The 23,332-nt window shown below is 51.5% G+C and overlaps 1 protein-coding gene across 1 annotated transcript; it reads right to left on the reverse strand.

The window, feature by feature from the left end:
• Positions 1–15,580: 15,580 nt before the first annotated feature.
• PtA15_10A331 (uncharacterized protein) lies at positions 15,581–19,596 on the reverse strand (the record flags this gene model as incomplete). The annotated part of the gene is made up of 5 exons (XM_053160496.1): positions 15,581–15,648; positions 18,186–18,653; positions 18,717–18,933; positions 19,017–19,436; positions 19,546–19,596. The coding sequence occupies 5 exons, from the start codon at positions 19,594–19,596 to the stop codon at positions 15,581–15,583; spliced, it is 1,224 nt and encodes a 407-aa protein (XP_053024464.1).
• Positions 19,597–23,332: the final 3,736 nt, after the last annotated feature.

The raw sequence follows: 23,332 nt of genomic DNA on the forward strand, positions 1-23,332 counted from the left end.
CGACTCCAACTATCTCAAATGGAGATTTGTTGTCAAAGTCCACCTGAACTCTATCAATCTCGGATATCTCCTCAAGGAAGTCAAACCCGAGGACCGTACCGCCAAATGGACCAAGGACAACGCTGATGTCTGCTCGTTCATTGTCCGCACCATCCATCAAGACAACCTCCGTCTTATTCAAGCATTTCCCGACGACGCAAAAGGCATGTGGGATGCCCTTAACAAGGCTCATCTGGACTCCACCGCGGGGGGCCGGATCTACTGGCTCCGCAAGCTAGTCCTTCTTCGTCTATCTGGGGACGATATCGAATCTCATATCAAGGAGATGGCAACATGCGCCGAGCGGCTCAACTCTCTTATCACCGCGGCGAAACCTCTCACAATCGACGACATTCACGCGGCCGCTCTCTTGGGTTCACTCTCCGTTGACTGGTTACATTGTGTTTCCGCCATGATGAACGAGGAGAATGTCACGTCGGCTCGCATTGTCTCGGCTCTTAAGGCGGAGTCCCTTCGTCGTAAGGCTCGAATCAAAGGCGATGGTTCTATCTCGGTCTCCCAAACAAGGACTGCCTCGGGCACTAGAACTCGTCTTCTGTTCGATGACTCACTTTTCTGCTCCTACTGCCGCATCAAAGGCCATGACCTTTCCGCATGCAAGTCTGCCGCCCGCGTTCTGAACAATCACCAGTCCAGACGCCAGGATAATGACTCTAAAAACCGCAGTAGTTCTGAGAAGGGTTCCAACCGACGCAAGGGGGCTAGTCGCTCCTCATCCAACCGCGGCCGTCATTCCCCCAAGCCTGCCGCCAAGGCAGGTCTCACCACGGTCGTCGAACTGGGTAGTGACTTCGGTGACGAGTCAGAGTTTTCTGGGTCGGAATACGCCGGGAACGTCACCGAAGTTACTCCTTTCGCATCCGCCTTGACTACCTCCATCAATGCTAACATTGACTCTGGCTGTTCTATGAGCATGACTCCAAACATTGAGGACGTCACCCACATCAAAGCCGCCTCCACCCCGGTTCGCTTAGCTGACCACTCCACCGTTTTGGCCACGCACAAAGGCCTCTCGACCCTCCCGCTCACCGTTTCCAAAGCTGTGAAAACTCTGGTCGTGCCAGACCTTCACGAGCCACTTCTCTCAGTCGCCGCCATGTGTGATGCGTCTCTCCGACTGGTGTTCACCCCCACTTCGTGCGACATCTACTCCGCCGCTGATTTTGAGGACACCGGTTCCGTCGTGGGACGAGGTTACCGCAAGGGAAACCTTTTCTATCTCCCTTCCCCCGAGGTGACGTCCAGGATTACTTCCTTGGCTTCGTCACATCTGGCTGACAACTCTCTACTTGGGTACCACATTCGGCTGTCCCATATAGGTCTCAAACCTCTAAAGAGACTCCTACGCTTGAACAACATCAAACCGACACTCGCGAACGAGATGGATGTCCAAAAGTGTCCGGTCTGCATTCAATCTAAGATGCATCGCTGCCCGTTTTCTTCCCGGCTACAATATCGCTCTACTTCTCCTGGCTCTTTAATCCATTCGGATGTTGGTTCATTTGAACTCCTGTCTCGAGAAGGCTACAAATACTTTGTCACCTTTATCGACGATTTTTCTAAATTCCTATGTGTCTTCCCGATGAAATGCAAGAGTGAAGTTTTCCGCTGCTTTAAACTGTTCAAAGTGTCCTTTGAGAAAACCGGTTCCCGTAAAATCCTCTTGCTCCGCTCAGATAATGGCGGTGAATACGTGTCAAAAGCATTTGAGACTTTTCTTCTTGACTCTGGCATCAAGCATGAACCTGGACCCCCCCACTCTCCGGAATTGAATGGAGTGGCTGAGCGGGCAAATCGAACGATTGGGAATCTCATCCGATGTTCTCTTCTGGGCTCCAAACTGCCTAAATCTTTTTGGGTCGACGCGCTTCGTCACTTTCTTCACTCTTTCAACTCTATTCCTCTCCATTCCCCCGCAGGATTTCTCTCTCCCAACTCTGTTCTTGGAGAGGACTCAATTCCTCTTCAGGATGTTCACCCTTTCGGATGCCTGGCTTGGTATAAGGTTCCCAAGGCAAACAGAAGAAAGCTGGATAATAAGGGCCGCTCCGCCCTCTTTCTTTCCTACCTTTCGGACGGAAACGGTTTTCGTCTCTGGGATCTGCAATCTCGCAAGGTGATCAAGTCCAGGGATGTCCTCTTTGATCACTCGGTTTTTCCATACGACGTCCAGCTTGTTGGCCCTACTCCAATGGTCGAAGTTGAGCTTCCGTGGCCATCTGTTTCCCTCGCCCCTCCTCCGCCTTTGCCTTCCGCTCTTCTTCCTTTTCCCTCTTCCAATTCTACTCCCTCCGCGCCTGACGATAGACCTTCAATCTTGGATTCTCCCCCGCTGAACGTTACTCTTCAACCGCGCTTCGATAGAAAACTCACGGCTTCTATTCACGCCCCTTTGAACCAACACCGCCAACGACCATCGCCATCTTCCTCCCCATCCGATATGTCAGTCGTGTCCAATGGTAAGTCAGCCCCTTCGCCGGTTCAACTTCCATCCCCTTTTCTCCGCCCTGCATCCCCTCCGTCCTTTCTTCCCTCTCCGCCACCGGCGCCACTCTCTCTTCCCGATAACCCAATGGCTCGCTCACTTGCTCCGCCACCTCAGGGCGATTCTCCGCCACCTCAGGACAATTCCCCGGATCCGGCATCCCTGCCTCTTCCTCCCTCTCCACCAGCTGCTGTTTCACCTCCGCCGGTGAGGCGTTCTAACCGTTCAAGGAAGGCTCCGGACCGGTTAGGACACTGGTCAAAACACACCACCACATCTGGCGACGTCGACACACCCAAAACCTGGCGTCAACTTCAACGCTCTCCAAACAGAGATCAATGGCTGAAGGCGGCTAACGAAGAATTCTCGTCACTTTTGGGTATGGAGACCTGGCAGCTTGTTCCCCGGCCGGACAAGCGGAAGATTATCAAATCAAAATGGGTATTTAAGGTTAAACGTCGCCCTGACAAGACGATTCAAAAACTGAAGGCCCGGCTTGTTGCGATGGGATATTCCCAAGTGAAAGGGCTGGACTACAACGAGGTCTTCTCTCCCACTTTGCGGATGGAGACTTTACGGCTGATCTGCAGTCTTCTGGCCGTACGTAAATGGAAAGGCAGACAGGTCGATTTCACCACGGCTTTTCTAAACGGTCGGCTGGACAAACCTATATACATGGAGCAACCGGTGGGCTTCGAAGATTCTGTGCACCCAGACTATGTCTGTGAGGTTTCTCGTTCACTCTATGGACTTAAACAATCCCCTCGCCAGTGGAATCAGGAGCTTCACACTGCGCTCTTGGATCTTGGGCTCCGCCAATCTCAATATGATCCTACCCTGTATTTTCGGCTACAATCTGAAAAACTCGTTGCGGCTGTCACAGTTCATGTGGATGATCTCACTATTGTTGGCAAACCCGCTTACGTAGATTCCCTCATTTCTTCTCTTGGCTCTCGTTTCAAAATTGGTGCCGATGAGGAACTGCATCACTTTCTATCAATAAAAATCACCCGTGACATCAAAAACCGCCTCCTGTACATGTCTCAAGAACACTACATCGAGGATCTAGTTCCCCGCTTCCTTTCCGGTACCCCCATCTCTGTTTCAACTCCTACCGACAGTTTCTTCAAAGATCTGCGCAAACGGAGGTCCGGTGATCCTGCTTCCCCGGGTCCGTACAATCAATTGATTGGTTCTCTCCTATGGGTCGCCCAATGTACTTGTCCAGATATTTCATTTGCGGTAAACAAACTTTCTCAATTTCTCAAGGACCCTTCGGAAGCACATTGGTCGGCGGCGGTTCGGGTGCTCAACTACCTGGTCACAACTAAGCATCTCCGTCTTCGGTTGGGGGGCTCTCTGACCTGTAGCGGTTTTTCTGATGCCGATTGGGCGGAGGACCGCGAGGACCGTCGTTCTACCTCGGCCTACACGTACAGACTCGGCGACGGGGCGATTTCCTGGAAGTCGCGGAAGCAGGCGACAGTCTCTCTCTCTAGCACCGAGGCAGAGTACAAAGCCCTTTCTGACTCATGCAAAGAGGGTCTCTGGCTCCGGAATGTCTTGACTGAACTTCGCCTTCGCCCTCGACACGCTCTGCCGCTCCACGTTGATAATGAAGGTGCGGAGGCTCTGGCCAACAACCCTGAACACCACTCTCGCACAAAGCACATTGATGCGCGGTATCATTTCGTCCGTGAATGCGTCAGGGACGAGAAAGTCAAGATTCTAAATGTCTCCACTCACGACATGCTCGCCGACATGCTCACCAAGCCCTTGACCAGGGTTCTTCTGGAGAAACACCGGCAAATGTTTGGAGTAGTTTGATTTTCTTTACAGTAGTTTTCCGTGTTCTCTTTTCTTTTCTTTTGTTAGTGTTCTCAGCGAGGGGGGGTGTTGAGGTTACTATACCGTTGTCTAGTTCACTCTCTAGTTGTCCGCTTCGATCTCTTTCCTTCTCATGTCACATACATGTCACACGGTCTCTCTCTTGTATTTAACCTGAGGGTGCAGCAGTCGGAAGGCCTTTCCTTATCCTTCCACACACACTCATCACCTCGTGTCTGCTCCCTCAGGTATGTAGTTCTCTCTCTTTCTTCTCTCTTTCTTTCTTCTCTTTTTCTCTCATGAAATCCTAATCCTTCCACACACACTCATCACCTCGTGTCTGCTCCCTCAGTCCATCTCAACATGCTCTGACAGGCCCCTTTTGGGGCCTTTTGTGAAAGGGTTAGGGGAAACCCATGATCCAAATTTCCACGAAAGTGTGGATTTAATAAACTTAGATACACTCCTTTATATACATAGTATGACATCATCTACACTGTTTCTGCAGCCTCAGACTTTGTGTATACACTAATTACCCCTGTATGACAGCTCATGCAGTCTACTGTCACCTCATGCATGCGTTAGAATGTTCTGTTGTATATTCTGACATCATGTATGCACCCCTGGCATATTTAGAATGTTCTGTGGTATATTCTGACACCATCCATGCACCCCTGAGGGGTTATGACATCATTTGTATCTACTCCCACCAGCAAAAATCCCTCACCCTGTTGTCTAGATCAGCTGAAACCCTAACCCACAAGCCCCTTTGGGGCTCAACTTTTGTCTATAAAAGGAGCTCTCTCCACCCCCAGTGGCCTGCTCCCCAGTTCCTCACCCAGAACTCACAACTCACCCAACACTCATCCACACTCAAATCCTAAAACCCTTATAACAATAAATCAACCCTTATAACAACAATTCAAACCTTATAAAAAAGTAATTAAAACACTTACACGTTGCCAGTCAAACAGATTTCATCTGGAACAGACCAGACATATCACTTAATAAAACTTGCCAAGCTGAGCTTGGTGGGTCTTGTTGACTGATAACAGAAGGGCAGAGCTTGCAACTCCATCATACCCTTCACCATTCAGAAAAAGGGTTTCATTACCACTTTTGAGTCTTACAGCGGACCGCTGCAACCTGGAGGGTCCCCGGCGTCACCACTCCACATAGAGAGGGACTTAGCTAAGTTAGCATTGGGATCCGCCAACACTTACCTTGAAGGTAGTTTGTTGTGCGTGATCTGAGTTTGCTCTGCGCCAATTGCTGAAGAGGCTGTTTGGAGTGGAGAAGTCACCTTGAAGCTTCTATTTCTGCCTGGGGCACATATGCATACGCATAGTCTGGAGGAGTACACCACAGGCTGTGGCGGACGTTGATCGGACATGTATATGGACATGTCCGCGGATGTCCAGCTCTGGCGCTGCAGGAAACATCCGCTGGATGCCACTTGCATTGCGCGATGGCGGACGTCCCGCCAGAATGCATCTGCTTGATGCAATGCAAACGTCCGTCGGATATCAGCCACTATCACCAGGTTGCTAAAATTGTAGCAGACCCAATGGTCACCTGATGCGTACGCCAACCCGGCTCAGCCCCGGGGGTCATGGGATCAGTGGGGGGGGGGGGATGTGGGAGCAGGCGTCGCACGGGAAGGGGGGATGTCATGAGCGGGGCTCGAACACCCAGCTGCCCGTCTGGGGCGAGCACCGCTGCTGGCAGGACAGGCAGTGTTGATAACCAACTGCGACATTGTGGATTTGCTGCCTTACCTCTGAACAAAGTGTATATAGGGTCGAGTTTGCAATGGCAGACCCTCTTGCCACCCAACAGGCAGCTGAACATCTTGGACTGTCAAAATCTAGACAGTCCAAGATGCAGCCATTGGCAACTCGTTCCAAGAGTGACCGATGGTTGAACTGAGAAATTCCTTCGGTCACTCCAGCTCAGGTGTCCGATGGATGGTGAGTTATGGTGTCCATCAGACACTCTCGGAGTCTTGATCAAGAGTGTCCGATGGACAGTCTCTTGATCAAGAGTGTCCAATGGACAGTGGTTTTTGGTGTCCATCGGACACTCTGGCTGGAGTGTCCGATGGATGCTGAGCTTTGTGGACCATCAAGATGTCCATCGGACACTCTCACTTGGGAGTGTCCGCTGGACGGTGTTTTTTGATGTCCAGTGGACATTTCCGAGTGCCAAGCATCACTTGGACGCTTCCAGGAGCGTCCAAGTGATGCTCAGTGCCCCACGCGTCCGCTGGATGCCCCCCGGACATCCTCTGGACATTTCTCAGTGAGAAACGTCCGCGGGATGCGGGGCATTTCCAGGAATGCGCCCTGTGGTGTAGTCACTGACCTTGCTCCCTGGTTGGGTTAGGTTTAACCTCAAACCCTGTTTGGCGCTTTTGCGCACACTCAGAGCTCGGATCTTCACATCAACAAGTTCTTGATATCCCCTCTCAAGGTGGACCAACTTATTTTGATTGATCCCATTCTCATCAATCCTTTGGTATTCACTAATGTCAATTGCATGTACCTCAGTATTTGATTCAGAATTTACAAATTTTGTTCTATTGATACATCTGATGATAAATAGACTAAGTTCTTCCTGGATTTCTACAATGTTGCCCTGTGTATTGTGTGGAAATATTTACTATTTCAATCTTGAAGAACTTTCAAATATTGTACTGTTAGAGATTAGGCAGCACATTTATTGCCAACATTTCAATAACTCAGAACGTAATAAAATTTGGGTCTTGGAAAAACGACTCCCAAGTTTTGGGAAAACGACTCCCATACGTCCGCGCAACGGTTTTTGGACCAGCGCTTGACGTCAACCTAGACCCTTTTTTTGGGTACGGCTTTTTTGGGAGTTGTCGACCCAAAAAAATTATTTTTTGGGAGTCGTTGACCCAAAAAAATTGTTTTTTGGGAGTCGTCCGGACTAATTTTTATGAATATTTTTATTATTTTTTTCTCGGGGGGTTTGGGAGTCGTTCACCCAAAACGAGTGCCCCCTGCGTTATTTCGGGAGCCGGCCGCGGGGGCCACGGAAGCCCCCAGGGAGTCGTGACGACTCCCCTTCGAGCCCCCCACCCATCACACAAGTCACACACCACAACCGCCACACCAACCGCCCGATCACCGCTCACCCGTCCACACCAACCGCCCAATCCATCAAAGAATATGATTAACCCAGCCGCCCCCGCCGCCGTCCAGGACCAGGACTCCCAGGCCCCTGTCGCTGCCATGGAGCACGCCGGGCCCCCTATGGCCGCCGTCGAGCTCGCCGACCCCCCTGTCGCCGCCATCCAGTACGCCAAGGCCCCAGTGCCTGGCGAGCACGCCGAGGAAACCCCAGCCGCAGGGCCAGGTAAGCTCCCTCCCCTGCCGACTCCCCCATCCAAAATGGAGGCACTGAGCCCCCAACAACCTTGTTCACACCCTCGATCCAGCTGTCAATGAAGACGCCGCCAAAGGCCCCGCAAACGGGTCTGGCATTGACACCGACTCCCTTGCAATCGCGGCCCAGGACCACGGAGCCACCCTGGCCATTCTAGACCCCCAAGGAGCCGTCCTAGCCAGCGGTGCTCAAGGTCTAGCCCCCGCCGACTCCCGTGATCAAGGTCTAGCCCCCGCCGACTCCCGTGACCCCGTCGACTCCCCACGTCCCGCAGCCGCCGACTCCCAACCTCCTGCAGCCGCCGACTCCCAAACGGCAGCCGCCGACTCGCATTTCGCCGCCGACTCCCATTCAGCCGCCGACTCCCAAACCGCAGCCGCCGACTCCCAGGCCATTGCCGCCGCCGAAGTCTGCATTCAGACCACTGAAGCCCTTCAAGACGTCACCCTAGACCCCCTCCTCCTTCAAATTACTCAAGAAATCGCCAAAAAAAAAACTAGAAAACAAAATCCACGAAGAAAATGAGGAAGAAGTAGTTGAAGATTATAGCTTAGATAATCCAGACGACAAGAAGACACTTGAGGAATATGTAGAGCTAGCCAGAGAAGAGAAAACCATAGAAGATTGTATTGTAATGTTAGAATTAGACAAAGATAATACTAACAATGATCCAAACTCTGGAACGGTTCCAACTGAAAAAAACGCCGCAGAAATTGAGAAAATACTTGAGAAAATTGCTGAAGAGAGAACTGAGAAGGAGCTCGAAGAAATGGAACTTGAGAACGAGAATCAACCGGATGATGAAGACTCAGTTAATGAAGAAGGAGAAAGGACAATCTACGGCAACATTCCTGCGCCGCCAGCTGGAAATTATGACGATGTTGAATTGGTTAAGGAGGCCATCCAAGAATTTGCTCGTGTGCATGGCTATGGGATATCGGTCAAACGCTCTGTTCCTGGAAAGAGTGTCCATTTTAAATGTGTCAGGTCTGTTATTTCCCACTTCTTTTTCATTCTTCTGTTAATATTGACTGACATTAAATCCACATTGAAATTATAAAGAGGAGGTGATCCTGCAAAAAACAAACGTAAAGGTGATACTTGTGAAAATATATCATCTCGATTGATTGGCTGTCCGTTCGCCGCTGCCGTATACAACCAGAAGAAGAAGGGCCACTGGAAATTCACAGTCTCCAACTCGACTCATAATCACCGCCCCACCGCCGCCGTTGCCCACACTGTTCACCGTAAGCTCAGCGACACTCTCTACGAAGAAATGAAAAGACTTGGCGAGGCCGGATTGCGACCGGCACAAATACTTGAATGCCTCAAGAAGCTGCACCCTGACGAGACAATCCTGGCCACAATTGATACGATTTACTCAGCACGAAAGCGGTCTGCGCAAGAGATGTTGCAAGGAATCAGTCCCATCATTCACTTGAATGAAATTCTGGCTGGAACCGATTTCACAACTATGACAAAGTTCGACGAATCTGGCAAGCTCAAGGGCCTTTTTTTCTGCCATTCCCTCTCTGTGAAGCTTCTCCATCAGTACCATTTGATCCTTTTCCTTGACTGCACGTACAAGACGAATAAGTATTGGATGCCTCTCCTCCACATCACCGGTGTCACTGGAGCCAACAAGTCTTTCAGTTTGGCATTCTGCTTTCTTGCCAAAGAGACACAAGATTATTACGACTGGGCGCTCGAATCCCTCCTGACAGTTTTCACCTCGAACAAGATTCCCCTTCCTGCTGTTGTTCTGACCGACCAAGAAGAAGCTCTAATCTCCTCTCTCCAGTCCAATTTTCCCGATTCGACCCACATGCTTTGCACTTGGCACATACAGAAGAACTTGGTCTCCAATGGCGCGAAACACATCAAGAACAAGGCGAAGGAGTTCGAAATGCTTCAACACTGGAGCAAATTAATCAAGATGACTAGTCCCGGCGATTTCCGTTCAAGCTTCAGTTGGTTTTGCGCAAAATACGGCGAAGCTTTTGGAGATTATATGATTGAGACATGGCTTCCGGTGTGTGAAAAGTATGCTAACAATTGGACAAAGGATATACCTCATTTCGACCATTGGACAACGTCTTGGATTGAATCATCGCATGCTTTCATCAAATCTTATCTCCTGGGCCCCAACAATTCTTTTGCCGCCGTCATCAAGTTAATCACGAATGCGCTTGAAGCTCAATCCCACGAAATCTCCGCGGCGCATCACAAGGAGAAGATTAGAAGCCTTCGATCAACAGGGAAGATTTTCTTGCTCTGTCACGGCCGGATCACCCACTTTGCTCTCCAGAAGGCGCAGGATAACCTGAGAGCAAGTGTTGACCTGGAGAATTGGCACAGGTGCAACGGTTGTTACGAAAACCGGATGGGAATTCCCTGTAAGCATACACTCCGGCAGCGCACAATGGATGGCGAGAAGATACTCCCCAAGGATTTTCATGTCCAGTGGCACATGAAGGTAAGATCTGGGTTTTTTTCTATTTTTGTCATGTGGGGGGGCCTTGGATGGCCGGTTTTTGTGGACGACTCCCGTTTTTCCTATGACGACTCCCATTTTTCCGTGGACGACTCCCATTTTTCTCCAACGACTCCCGTTTACCCCCGCGCGCCCCAGGGACAGGAACGACTCCCATTTTCCGTCCGTGCGGCATGCCAATTGGGATAACAACTCCCAACGACTCCCAAATCCCCCAGCCGCGGAGCCTCGATTGGAAGAACGACTCCCGCCGACTCCCATTCGTCCGGCCATTGCCACCGCCCCTCTGCCACCCCTCCCTCCAATTTTTAACCTCCCCTGCGCCATTCCCTTACTAACTGGAGTCTTTTCATTCCCCCCAGGATCTCCATGCTCTTGGCGCCAACGCTGATCTCACCCAAATTGAGCAAGTCGACCGGATCCGCGAAAGGCTCCTGCAGATGAATCCCGCGCAGATGGCGGCCCAGTTACAAGCTATCAACAGCCTATTGGAAGGCTCTGGAACCTTCGTGACGATCCAGGAACCAACACAAGCTCAGACCACCCGTGGACATCCAAAAGGCGCGCCAAACAAACCGAAAACTACGAAAAGGGACCCCTCCGCCTTTGAACACGTTGAAAATAAAAGGGAGAATGAAGAGGGAGCAATGATGAAGTCCAAGAAACAGAAGCTAGTGGAAACCAGAAAAGCGGAGAAGGAAGAAATGAAACAAATGAAGAAAGAAGAGAAGGAGCAACAAAAAAGGAAGAAAGAAGAGGAGAAGAAGAAGAAGCAAGAAGAGAAGAAGAACGAACCAGCGCCCAAGAAGAGGAAACTCCCGGCCCAAAAGTCAAAGACCCCCAAGAAAGTCGCTCAGTCTCCTTCTCCAACTCCTTCTCCGTTGCCGTCTCCATCACCACCACCCTCCTCACCTGCGCTTCCTCCTCCTCCGCCGCCGAAAGCCCAAGTCCCAACAAAGCGCTTCAAACCGGTCCGCGTCGCACCTAAGAAGCCAGCTTCCCCTTCCCCTCCTGTGAACTCCGCCTCGTCTGCCGCCGCCCCTCTGCAGCAACGTATGTCCCGCGCCGCTGGGAAGATGCGAGCTCCGCCTCCCCCTTCCCCTCCTTTGCAATCAATCACGTCTGCCCCCGCGCCTCCGCCGCAACGTCCGACCCGCGCCACCGCTAAGAATCCAGCTCCACCTTCCGCTCCTGCTCAATCAACCTCGTCTGCCCCCGCCCCTCCGCCGAAATCTAGCCGGGTACCTCCTCCGCAAGCCGCGCGAGCCACGCGAGTCCCTCCACCGCCAACAGCTCCAGTCCCTTCACCACCAACAGCACCAGTCCCCCCACCCCCATCCAAAGAACTAGTCGACCGACCAAATTGGCTCAATCAACTCCCAGTCATCATCAGATCCTCGGTTGTTAGAATTTAGAACTTTCAGGCACGAGAAATAAAAGGGCTAAGATGAGTATTGATAAAAACTCAAGAATTTGGGCAGTGAGGATGACTCTCTCACCGGATGCGGCTCAGCGGGGCGCGGAGAAAGAATGAGGAGAACCAATGAGTGTAATTTCTTGTTGTAGGCTGGCTTTAAATAGACTAAAAATAAGCGGCCAACAAGTGGTTGGAAGACAATAGAATAATGAAAAAGTTTGATCAAGACAAGTTTCATTTATACTATCTCTGAGACTATGCGTGATAACAAGTATGACAAGATATTATCTACTACACACGGTTCAATGACTACTTGGTGTGATAAAATCTGTACTAACAAGGATACTGGCAATGCTTTTGAGAATGACATGAAACAATGTTTTAGAGGTGTAAGTAAGAGGAAATGGCAAAATTCCAACATCGGTCAAGCGGATACTTGATGTCGAGTCAGATGGCCATTGTGGATTCCGCGCGGTGGCATGGTGCTCAGGGAATGGTCAGGGCGCTTGGAGTGCAGTCCGAGAAGCTCTAGCCGACGAAATCAGCAGACGAGGCGAGTGGTACGTGAAGTTGGGACATTTTCACAACATCAAGTCGACTCTGGCCAGAATAAACTTTTCCGGTACCAAAGGTTGAGGTATGGCTCATTGGATGGCGATGCCCTCCTCCGGCGAAGCACTGGCCAACACTTTCCAACGGCCAGTTTTTTATTTCACTGAAGAGTGGTCTCAAACTTTCCTTCCCTCCTTCTGCCCTCCTAACCAAAACCACCCGATCTTCTTGGCTTTCATTCGGCGACTCGATCACTTTGTGGCTCTAGAACTATCCTCCCCTGACGTCTTCCCTGCCCCTTCCCTACAAAAGAGCTGGAAGCTAAATGCCAACCCAGAGGCACGAGGTTTGGAGGCAAGATAATCTGATTGTTTTGCTCAAACAGGTGGAATAAATCTCCTCTTTCCTGATAAGAGTGGTAAATTTTACTAGTATTTCCATTTGTAGTTTTCATGTATTGGTGGTTGTTCTAGTCTTTTTTGAATAAATATTGTGAATATTATTCCTCTCTAGTATTTTTTGAATAAACACTTTTTATATTTTCTTGTCCTCATTATTTCTGGCAGCTCTGAGAGTTTGTGTCATCAAACATGAGGTACAAATTGTGCGCTGGTAGGGAGCATGTCTATTGTGGAGCTGCACCCCTCATATCTCATGTTCTGATGGCACACTAATGCCACAAACCTTATAGCGCAGAGGAGTTACAGTCTTGAAATATCCCTGAAAATTTTAGACTGTTTGGTTGTGTAACACAAAAGTTACACAGTTAGCAGTCATTTCCTACTGAGCATTCGGCACGCCCCTTATGTGTCATGTTCTGATGGAACAATAATGCCAGAAATTTTATATCACAGAGTTTATGCAGCCTTAAGATATCCCTGAAATTTGTGGACATTTTGGGTGTGTAACGCAAAAGTTACACAGTCAGCAGTTATTTTCCTACTAATTTTGGCGCACATCCCTTATATCTCATTTTCTGATGGGACAATACTGCTAAAACTTTCAGTATTGTCTTTTTATGTATGTTTCTCTGTGCTCTCAAATTTTTATGTCTCTAGTACGTGGAACAAAAAATTTATACATATTAAAAATAATAAAAAATAATACGAAAAATTAGTGGGGACGACTCCCAAAAAATAATTTTTTTGGGTCGACGACTCCCAAAAAAGCCGTACCCAAAAAAAGGGTCTAGGTTGACGTCCAGCGCTGGTCGAAAAATAGTTGCGCGGACGTATGGGAGTCGTTTTCCCAAAACTTGGGAGTCGTTTTTCCAAGAGCCTAAAATTTTAGGGGAGGTAAATGTTGGATGTACTCACAAGCTGATTGGAAACTTAAGTATGAACCACATTGATCTCTGAAATTAAATATATGGATAACTTGGTATTTTGCTACTTTGTAAAATCTAAGTACAATATGAGGAGTGTTTTGGTGTGATTGAGGTGATAGAGATTGAGAATTGGATAGCAAGGGAGGGCAAACATGTAAAATTTCAGAGGTGAAGCAGTTTCTTTTTTCCTCTATTGCTATATGGCCAAGTTTGAAAATCTCAAGAACCATTATTTGCATGATTGCATTCAATTCTCCTGAATTTTGACACACCCAGTTCCTGCTTGCCCTGCTGCAGGAAAATTTGCTGTTGAGATCGTTCTCCAACAGGCACTGGTCCAAAGTTGTGATATCAGTGAATGGTGACCTACCTATTGAAGGGTGACCTACCTATTGAAGGGCTAATGATGTGGCTTGGGCAGCTATGTGGCAGAACAGGAGACTGGATTGGTGCCCTGCAGCGGTGGAGCAGCCTTGGCCTCTAGTTTTCTTCAAAACACAACAACATCAAGTACTCAAAAAAAAAAAAAACTAACCGTCCTCAGATTGTATTTTTTACTTCTCATTTCTTAATGCATCTTATATACATCTTATAACCTCTTGTGTGCTTCCCTCACCCAAACTAGGGATGAAAGTGGGTTGGGTTGACCCGGCGGGTACCCAACCCGTGTTGGGTCTAGGGCTGGGTTCGGGTTGGCCTGTGTCTCAAAAACCAATTTTTGACCCGATCTGCCTCAGACCCGCTAGATTTTTGAGTTGGGGTTTGGTCAGCCATTTTGGCTGTTGGGTCAACCCACCGACCCAATTACAGACCCGCGCAGCAGGCGGGTAGAATCCCGTTCTTCTGCAGGAGGCTCGCGGAACAACTTGGCCCCCAGACACAAGAAGAACTGCTCGCGAGGACCTTGGAAGCTACAGCTACAAGCACCATGAAAAATATGAGGGAACTAGGTTTCAGGTGACATGAAGCTAATTCCAGCCTTTATTCCAACCTTACTCCCAGGAACAATTGTTGAAACCCCCTGATAATGACAAGGGGACCATTGTTATTCAAGGGGTGTATTGTTGGAGTACCACTGGACTTTCAACACATGTTACTGCATGTCACCTGACACCTATTCACATCAATTTTTTCATGGTGAAGTAAGTCAAGGGCAGTTCCCGCCAGACAAAGAAAAGACAAACAGCTGACTTGAATCAAATGATATTTGCCAAGCAGTCCCAGACCCAGCGGAGTCATTCCGCCAGAACAAGACAAGCCTATTCCGCTAACACACTAGCGCCTAGTAAGTCCAAGAGAGAAGTGGAGAGGGCAGCCAGACTAGTAGCTGACGCAATTGACATCTTTTCAGGTTCTTAGAACTACCCACAACATGGAAACAGAGGAAATCCTCGAACAGACTCAGCCCATCTCTTCATCATTCTCTCACTGCAGGAGCATCTCGCTCTGCTTTCAGGTACAATCCGCTCAACTCTATTGTTATGTTGAGTACAATAGTAAAGATTGTTTTCAGCATCTGATAAGAAACATAATTTCAGTTTCTCGTATTCTCTTAAATAACTGGGTTGGAAGGACTGTACGGAGCTGGGTGACGAACTCGAGAAGGGAAGGGAGCATGGGTTTATCTAGACCTCACTCACCAATGCTACGTATCTCATTCTCCGGCATCCTGTCCAACTCAGGCTCTTCCGGCCGGGTCACATGCCAGGCGCCGGCCATCAAAATGGTGCGAGCTCCACAAAGCCACTCCCATGCCATCTCCAGGCCCCGCCTTCATTGCCATACACTAGACTTTCAAGCAAAGGTCGTAGTTCAGTTTGACCAATGGCCCCCTTTCACACCATTATGGGTGCAAGAAAGCCGGTGAGAATCTGTCATTGACAAAAGGGTCTGGCCGAGCTTACCACCAGTCCGCCACTTCGGAGAGGGCCCTGGCACACAGCCGGGGCCGGCGCGACATGCCTCCGGGACGCGGGGATGTCCGCTGCTCCTTTCGAGAGACTCGGTCTATGGGGGGTCCGGATGTGCAGCAGTTGTCCGCTGGGGCAGCGCCCACTTCAAGGCCAGCTGGCGTGCTGTAAACCCGGAGCACCAGCTGCCTCCCCCGCACAGCTGTGTCACGGCACAATTCAGGGGCCTTGTGGCCACATTGTTGCCTGTGGTGGGACATCACTCGGGAAGCCTGGGGCCACAGGATCACTTTTCTGGCAAGGGCCCCACATACGACTTCTGCAGCAGGCAAAACCACGGTATCGTGATTGTACCGGTGTGTGTCCAGGGAGAAGCTTGCTGGGTGGACGCAGGGCCCATTTATAAAAAGTTTTGGGATACAGGAAGTCCCCCAATACTTCTCAACTGGGAACAAAGGGGGAAAAGTTCATAACTTGTGTTTATCCAGACTTGAGTACTAAGTAGATAGATTGTGTTGGTTGTGTTTGCTATTTACAAATGTGACACAAGCATGCGGGATTGAAGGAGTGAGCCCATTCAAAGGAGTGTATGTATTAGCAATAATATAAGGCTCTGATATGATGTCAAAACCGCAACTTCAGCAGAAGGGACCGGGACACCCAGTTGAAGTACCGTGTCCATCCTGTTCGTCCCGAGGCTCCAAGGCAAAGCGGTCAATTTTGGTGCGTTCTTTCCCGTCAACCATCTGCAGCAGGTAGAGTGTTATCAGCGGAAAATTAATATCCCAACAGACACTCTGCATAACATCACGCAACAGGCTGCCGGAAGCGGCTGTACTTACGGCGATTGAAGCGATCAAGGCAGCGACCAAAGTCGCCAAGAGCAATCGAGTGAGTTGAGGCATTCTTCTAAGGGGCTGTTGGAGTAAATAATCATCAGGGGTGAGCACTATATCGCCGGCAGAATGAGCGGGGAGCCAGAGTGACACTCTACCAGAGGCTTACATTTGTGTCTGCGTTTGATGATGAAGCGAGATCTTGTGAGTGAATAACTGGGTTGGAGGGAATGCACGGAGCTGGGTGACGAACTCGATAAGGGAAGGGAGCAGGGGTTTATATAGACCTCTCCAATGGTCTCGAAGCAAGCCTCCCGTTTGCTTCCCTGCTACGCATCCCATTTTCCCGACATCCTGTCCAACTCAGCGCTTCCGGCCGGGTCACATGAGGTCACATGCCAGGCGCCGGCCATCAATGGCGCGAGCTTGACCAAGCCACTCCCATGCCATCTCCAGGCCTGCTTCGGAGGCGGGCGCTTCGCGCCCAGGGACTTATGTAGTTAAGTTCGACATAAATATGTACATGTGTTTACATTCAAGCGAAGGTCATCGTTCAGTTTGATCAATGGCCTCCTTTCACACCATCATGGCCCTCATGGGTGCCAGGAAACATTTGAAAGACGGTGTGAAGCTGTCTTCGAAAGAGCCAAGCCCGGAGCCCCAGCTGAACGGCCAGCAACGGTGATGCGACTTGCCAGCATGTTGCCTGGGACATTACTCGGGGGTCTGGGGCCACATGAGGTCCGCTTCGCGCCGTGCGCATCGACTGTGGCAAGGGCCCCCGTGTGCAGCTTCTGGAGCAGGCAAAGCCGCGGGTGTTGATCGGACGCCTCTCTGCGCCTGTTGGACAGGACCCCATCGGCTCTGCGGCTCGGCCATGGCATGTGGATGCTGGGCCGCAGGCTGCTGCACGTGGCTCCTTGTGCTCTTGGGTGGCACTGGAATCTACAGACAAAAAAGGCAGGGGCGAGGCGGCGGGGTTGTCTCTTTTTTTGTGGGGAAAGGAAACCTGAGAATGCACGTGATGGGGCACCCACCACCGGGCGTGTATCTAAGCAGTAGAAACAACAAGCGCAGGGCTTCAGGAGGGCTTGAGGCGGTCGACGGCGAGCAAGAGGCGGTCGATGCGTTGGTCGACGAGGGCGAGGTTTTGGGCGACGAGGGCGTGGTTAGCGTCTGCGTTATTTTGGATGGAGGTGAGGAGCTGGGAGAGGTGGGTGGTGCGGTCGGCGGAAGCGCGGAGGCGATTGAGGGCGTCGTCGAGGCGTGTGCGGAAGGAGTCGGCGCTGGCATGGAGGTGGGCGAGGGAGCGGAGTCTGCTGAGGAGGTGGGGCACGAGCGGGAGCAGGGGGTCGAGCCGGGGCAGGAGGCTGTAGAGCCGGTCGAGCTTGTGGAGGGCGTCTGGGGGCAGAGGCGGGGCGCGGTCGGGGGCGGGGGCGATGACGCCGGGGACGTTGGCGAGGGCGGAGGAGCCCGGTTGCTGCTGGTTGTGGGTGACGACGGTGATCCCGCTGGCGAGGGCGATGGAGAGCGGGCGGGAGTCGGTGAGCTTGCGGCGGGCCTCGTGGACGCGCTCCAGGTCGGTGACGATCACCTTCACTCGGCGGGAGATCGAGTCGAGGTGGCGCGGCTGGGTGAGCAGCGAGAGCTGGTGCTCGAGCTTGGCGATGGTCACGAGCAGGGGCGGGGGAAGACTGATCTCGCCGCCGCCGCTGGCCGTCGAGGCCGCCTGCAGGAGACTGTGCGAGCCCAGGAGGTCCTCCAGCACGCTCAGCCGGCCGTCCAGCTGGGCCGCCGTCGTCTCCCTCAACACCGTCGGCTCGAAGGGCGGCGAGGAGGCGGCGGGCGGCAGGGTGGAGGGCCCGCGCTGGGCGAGCTGCTGGAGGAGCGTCTTGGCGTACGCCTCCCGGGCGCGCAGCTGGGAGGCGGAGGACAGCGCCGAGGCGGCCGGGCCGGCGGAGACGGAGAGCTTCTCGAGCTGCTGGCGCAGATGGTGCAGCTCGGCGAGGAGCTCGGCGGGCGAGGGCGCGGGGGTGGGCTTGCGCTTGGCGGCCCCCGCCGGGTCGTCCTCCGCATCGGGCTGCTGGTCCGGTCGAGCGGCGTCCTGCGCGTGGCTGGCCTGCTCGATCTCCTCCTCCAGCTCGGCCACCTCGAACCGCAGCCTTCGCAGGCGCTCCAGCGCCGTCTCTTCCCCCGGCCGGCCGTCGACCGCGTATCCCCGGGGCAGGATGGTGTACTCGTCGGTCTCGAACGTCTGGCTCCGGCTCGCTGGGGGCGGGTACCCGCGGGCGGACGCTCGGCGGGGCGGTTTCCTCAGCAGAGACGTCGAGAAATCTGCCTCCGGGGCGGGTCCAGTCAGCAGCCGGGGGACGGGTCACAGGGGGGAGGGAAACCGACCTGCATCGCGGCCGTCGAGCCCGGAGGCGGCGCCAAACTTCTTGCGGGCGGAGGACTGGTCGAGGGTGTCTTTGATGATGTCGGTGTTGGGGGTGTGTGTCTTGGCCGGCTGGGCATGGCCTCCTGGGGGCAGCACCTCGCTGTCCGAGTCGTCGTCCCGCTCGGTGATGTGGATCGTCGGCAGGTCGGGTGTCTCGTAGACATCGGGCGCCGTGTCCTGCGTGCAGCAGGCTGTCAGCTCGGCCCTCTCTGCTGGCGTCTGGGTGATGGGGACTTACTATGTCTGGGAGAGAGGCGTACTTGCTCATCTCGGGCTGTGTGTGGTTCGTGGGTGGTTTGTGTGGCCGGCTGAGGCTTGACGAGAAGGAGGGAAGCAGTGCTGGTGGGGGTGCTATCTCTCCGCCCGCCGCCCCTGTTGACCATGCTGTAATGGCCCAACCGGGGAATCGGGCAGTGTCCACTGCCAAGCTGATCCGGGTATCCGCAGCGCACTGTGTCCGCCGGGGTGTCCGGGCGAGAAGGCCAGGTCCTGGGTTCGAAGCCTGCCCTCCCGCAGGGGTCGGCGGGCTGCCCGGCCAAGTCGGCCAGCGGCCGGGACCTCGTGTCCCGTGCCCGGCCTCGCCTCAAAAGGGGGCCGTTCCGGTATCGGGTCGCCCCAGCATCCGGAGGTGGCCAGCCTGGCTCCTTCTGTCCGCCCGGACCGCACCCTCGCCCAGTCTTCTACTTCGAAGTATAAGACGCTTGGATACCTCAGCACCTGCCCTAAACCCCTTCTTTTTGCATCTTCAAGGGCCAAAACATTGCTAAAACAAATGTAGAAAAGTGGGACTGTATCATCTGATGAGGATGAAGAGGAGGGGTCCAACGAAGAGGACCACATCGATATTGATCCTATCCTTGAGTCTCTCTAAACACTTTCTGCTTATCTCAATAACCTTCCTTGGCAACTCCTGTGACTCGACTCTCTTCCACCCATTTTCTCTGTTCTTTTATGCCAGAATTATTCATTGCACAGAAAAAAAAAACCCTATATGTTTTCTTTCCAAGAAGTCCTTGTGATTCAAGAAATCTTGTCTGAAATACAATGAATTGTATGTTTTGGCTCATGTGTGGCAAACAGATAAACTTTTGGCCCATGTGTGGCAAACAGAAAAATCTAAAAAAGATCTTGGATTGCATTCATGTGTTCTGTTAGATCACAACAGGAAAAAAAAAGGTTCAATCTTCCTGATCCCTGTTCCTTGCTCCATATCTGCTGTTCTCTGAATGTGTAAGGGTTTGCTTGCGGTGGAACCAGAGTGACCGAGGCAGGTAATTTGTATGTATCAGTCAAATCGCGCTCATGGTCCTCCACAATCATGTTGTGGAGGATGATACAAGTCCTCATAATTGACATCATTATTTGAGGATTCCATATGCAAGATGGTATAGTAATGATAGCCCAGCGGGCTTGTAAGACGCCAAACGCTCATTTGATATCTTTTCAGAATGCCTCTTGGAGTGTTTTGAAGTGCTGGGAGGGAGGATCTTGAAAAATCCCTTTTGTTTTGACAAGTGTCGACCAGTCTGGGTAGATGCCGTCACAAATTTGACATCCCAACCAGTCCCTGCGATTTGATCGTCAAAGAGAGGTGATTGATCAAGCACGTTAATATCGTTGAGCGCCCCAGCGGTACCGAAGCCATATTCATAGCCGTTGATCGGCCACAGCTTCTAAAACAACGGTCAGTTTCTTAGCTTTTCCTTGATACTGACCAGCCACTGCACTTGGGCAGTTTTTCTACTCCCAGTGCATGCAGTCCAAGCTGCCAATGCAGCCAGGAAAGCCCTGATTGTTATTGACATCAAGGAGCCAAATCAGGTCTTTGCGATTGGGCCTTCAAAGGTATTCTCGGCTGTAAAGGCGGTCAATCGTGCTAGTGAACTCAATCAGGCACCTGCGCGCGGTTGTTTTGCTGAGCCAACAGTGCTTGTCTGTCGCATCCATTGCACATCCGTACGCCAGCTGTTGAAGTGCAGAGGTGATTTTTTGATAGCTTGACAAACCAAGCTTACCAGTACAGTCCTAGAGAAGATAAAAGGTTCTTCAGCATACTGTGTAGACAGATTATAAAGAAAAAATAAAGGACATACTGGTTTTTGAACAAAGTAAGGGCACACTGACTCAACATCTTGGACAATTTTCAGGAAGAGTTCCTTTCTGAGTTGGAATTGGCGCACAAAATCACGATCATCGTATGTCAAATCGTCCAGAAGGTAATCCTTCATCAGCTTTTCGTTACCCTCTGATGTCATCGGTCTTTGTTAGGGCGGCGTCGGATTTCGGGCTTAGGAATTTCTTCTTCTTCACTGTTGAGATCAAAATCATCTAGTGAGTCCGTTTCATCGTCTTCATCGGCCCTTTCAGATCCAAATAGGTCCTCGAGAAGGCGGTGTTGCTTTTGTTCACGGTCCATCATTTTTGGTAGCCAAGGTTGCTACTGGTATGGTTGGGTGTCGTTGGTTGGGCTTGCTAGTATGGCTCAGTGTTTTAGCAAGACCGGTGTTTTTGAAACGGCCACGCTAACTTAGCTAGGCTAATCTCAAATTTTAGCTAGGGATCAAGCTAGCGGCACCGGTAAGGATGCTCTAAGGACTCAGAGCTATACAATGATAGCACGGCGTGGTAAGCTCTCCACACGTCCGGGTCCGGTCTCCTAATCTTGATGAGGAAAGAGAATAGGAGCCGGGCCGGGCTACCGCATATAGTCTACATACAAGGTTAGGTTTTGGGGACAAGCGGTCTCACTCTACTAGGTTTGGCTGATGAGTAAGTACATAGTATGGTTATGTACTATGCAATCTTGACTAGACTTCTAACAGGTTTGTGCATACCTCACACCACTTGAAACTTCTGAATACACCACGGAGCGCGTTCGAAACAGCGACGACGCAATGAATTGCGCCGGCGCGCCCCCCCCGACGCCACCAATTTGCTTTGGTGGCCGACGTGATGTCTCTACGCGGAAGGCAATCGGCGCCGCCGTTGGCATTTCCTTGACGGAGGCCCTGCGTCAAGGAATTGCGTTGGCATTTCCTTGACCAAGGCCCTGCGTCGAGGAATTGCGTTGGCATTTCCTTGACCGAGGCCCTGCGTCGAGGAATTGCGTTGGCATTTCCTTGACGGAGGCCCTGCGTCGAGGAATTGCGTTGGCATTTCCTTGACGGAGGCCCTGCGTCAAGGTTCGCCGTTGGCATTTCCTTGACCGAGGCCCTGCGTCAAGGAAATGCCAACGCAATTACTCGACGCAGGGCCTGCCCAACGGCAGTACATCGGCATATCCCCTTGCGCAAGGCCGGCGCAACATAATTGCCTAGCGCAAAGCTTGCGCAGACTTGACGCCTGGCCTGCGCAACATTGACGCAACGTCTGCGCAATTGCCGCGGTTGGCTGATCTGTCGCGGAGTGGTTTGGCGTTGGGATGACCCCAACGTCAAGCAAGGAAACGCAAGTGTTAAAAAAAAAGTGGAAATTACGGGCGGATTCTTTTTGTTTTTTGCTAGAATAGTATCCGACGGGTTTTCTTTTTCAGGAAAACCCGCGGAGCTGATTAATTTCTAGCATGAGATCTGACGGACATTCTTTTTCAGGAAAACCGGCGAGATCATAACACACGGCGGGTTTTCTTTTTCAGGAAAACCCACAGGATTGGAGTACAGGATGATGCAGCTTGACAATAACGGTGAGGAGAGAAATAGGGGGAGGGGAAAAATAACGAAGATGGCAAAGAATACTACTCGGCGGTGGCGGCGTCGGCGGCCAAAGCAGCGTCGGCAAGCGCGTCACGGACGTTCTCGAGGGTTGGGACGGTAAATTCCTCCTTCGGGATGTCGACATAGTTTCTGAAATGTGAGAACAACTCGTGGTCTTTGTCCAAGACGAGTTGTGCATGTCTTGTGGGGGAAAGATAAGAGCTGAGGTTAGTAAATGAGAGCATGATCAATCAATGAGGAAGTAACATCGACAACTTACTGCTGTTGAAATTCAATTGAAGAGCCTCGGAGAATGGCCAGGCGTTTGTCTATCTCAAGCCATTGAGAGGTCTTCTTGGATTTATGGACATAGTAATGTACCATAACCAATCGTTCGTAGCTCATGTGGATTCGCATCGCCCAGTTGTTATTCACTTGAAGTTGAATTTCAGCTGCCGTCATTTTTTGCCCTCGCGGTGGGAGGTCTTGGTAGATCTGAATGATGGGTGCGAGGAATCAATACTAATGGTTAATAAAAATGAAGGAGAAGAAAGAGACACTTACAGCAGTTAGCATTGCGTGTCAATTGGGAACGGGTCCCTTGATAGCCACCCTCTGGGTTTCAAGGATGTTTGTCAAGAGCTTTCAAGAACAAAGAAAAGTCAGTACCGTTACAGAGGGGTGGGGAGATATGTGCCCGCTTACCAAGGCGCGTAAGTTGCTCCTTTGGTGCTTGAGGAGCTCGCCAACCGTGTCCCGATAGTGTTCAAGCGCCGTTGGTTCATCGAGGAGCTGCGCAGGAGACAGGTGATCATCTTTCCAATCGTCGGGTTGGCGATCGATGGCATCCTGAGGGTTTCCAGTTGATTTTTAATGTTAGTTAA

Source organism: Puccinia triticina, chromosome 10A, assembly GCF_026914185.1.
Source record: "Puccinia triticina chromosome 10A, complete sequence".
NCBI classification, from domain to species: domain Eukaryota; kingdom Fungi; phylum Basidiomycota; class Pucciniomycetes; order Pucciniales; family Pucciniaceae; genus Puccinia; species Puccinia triticina.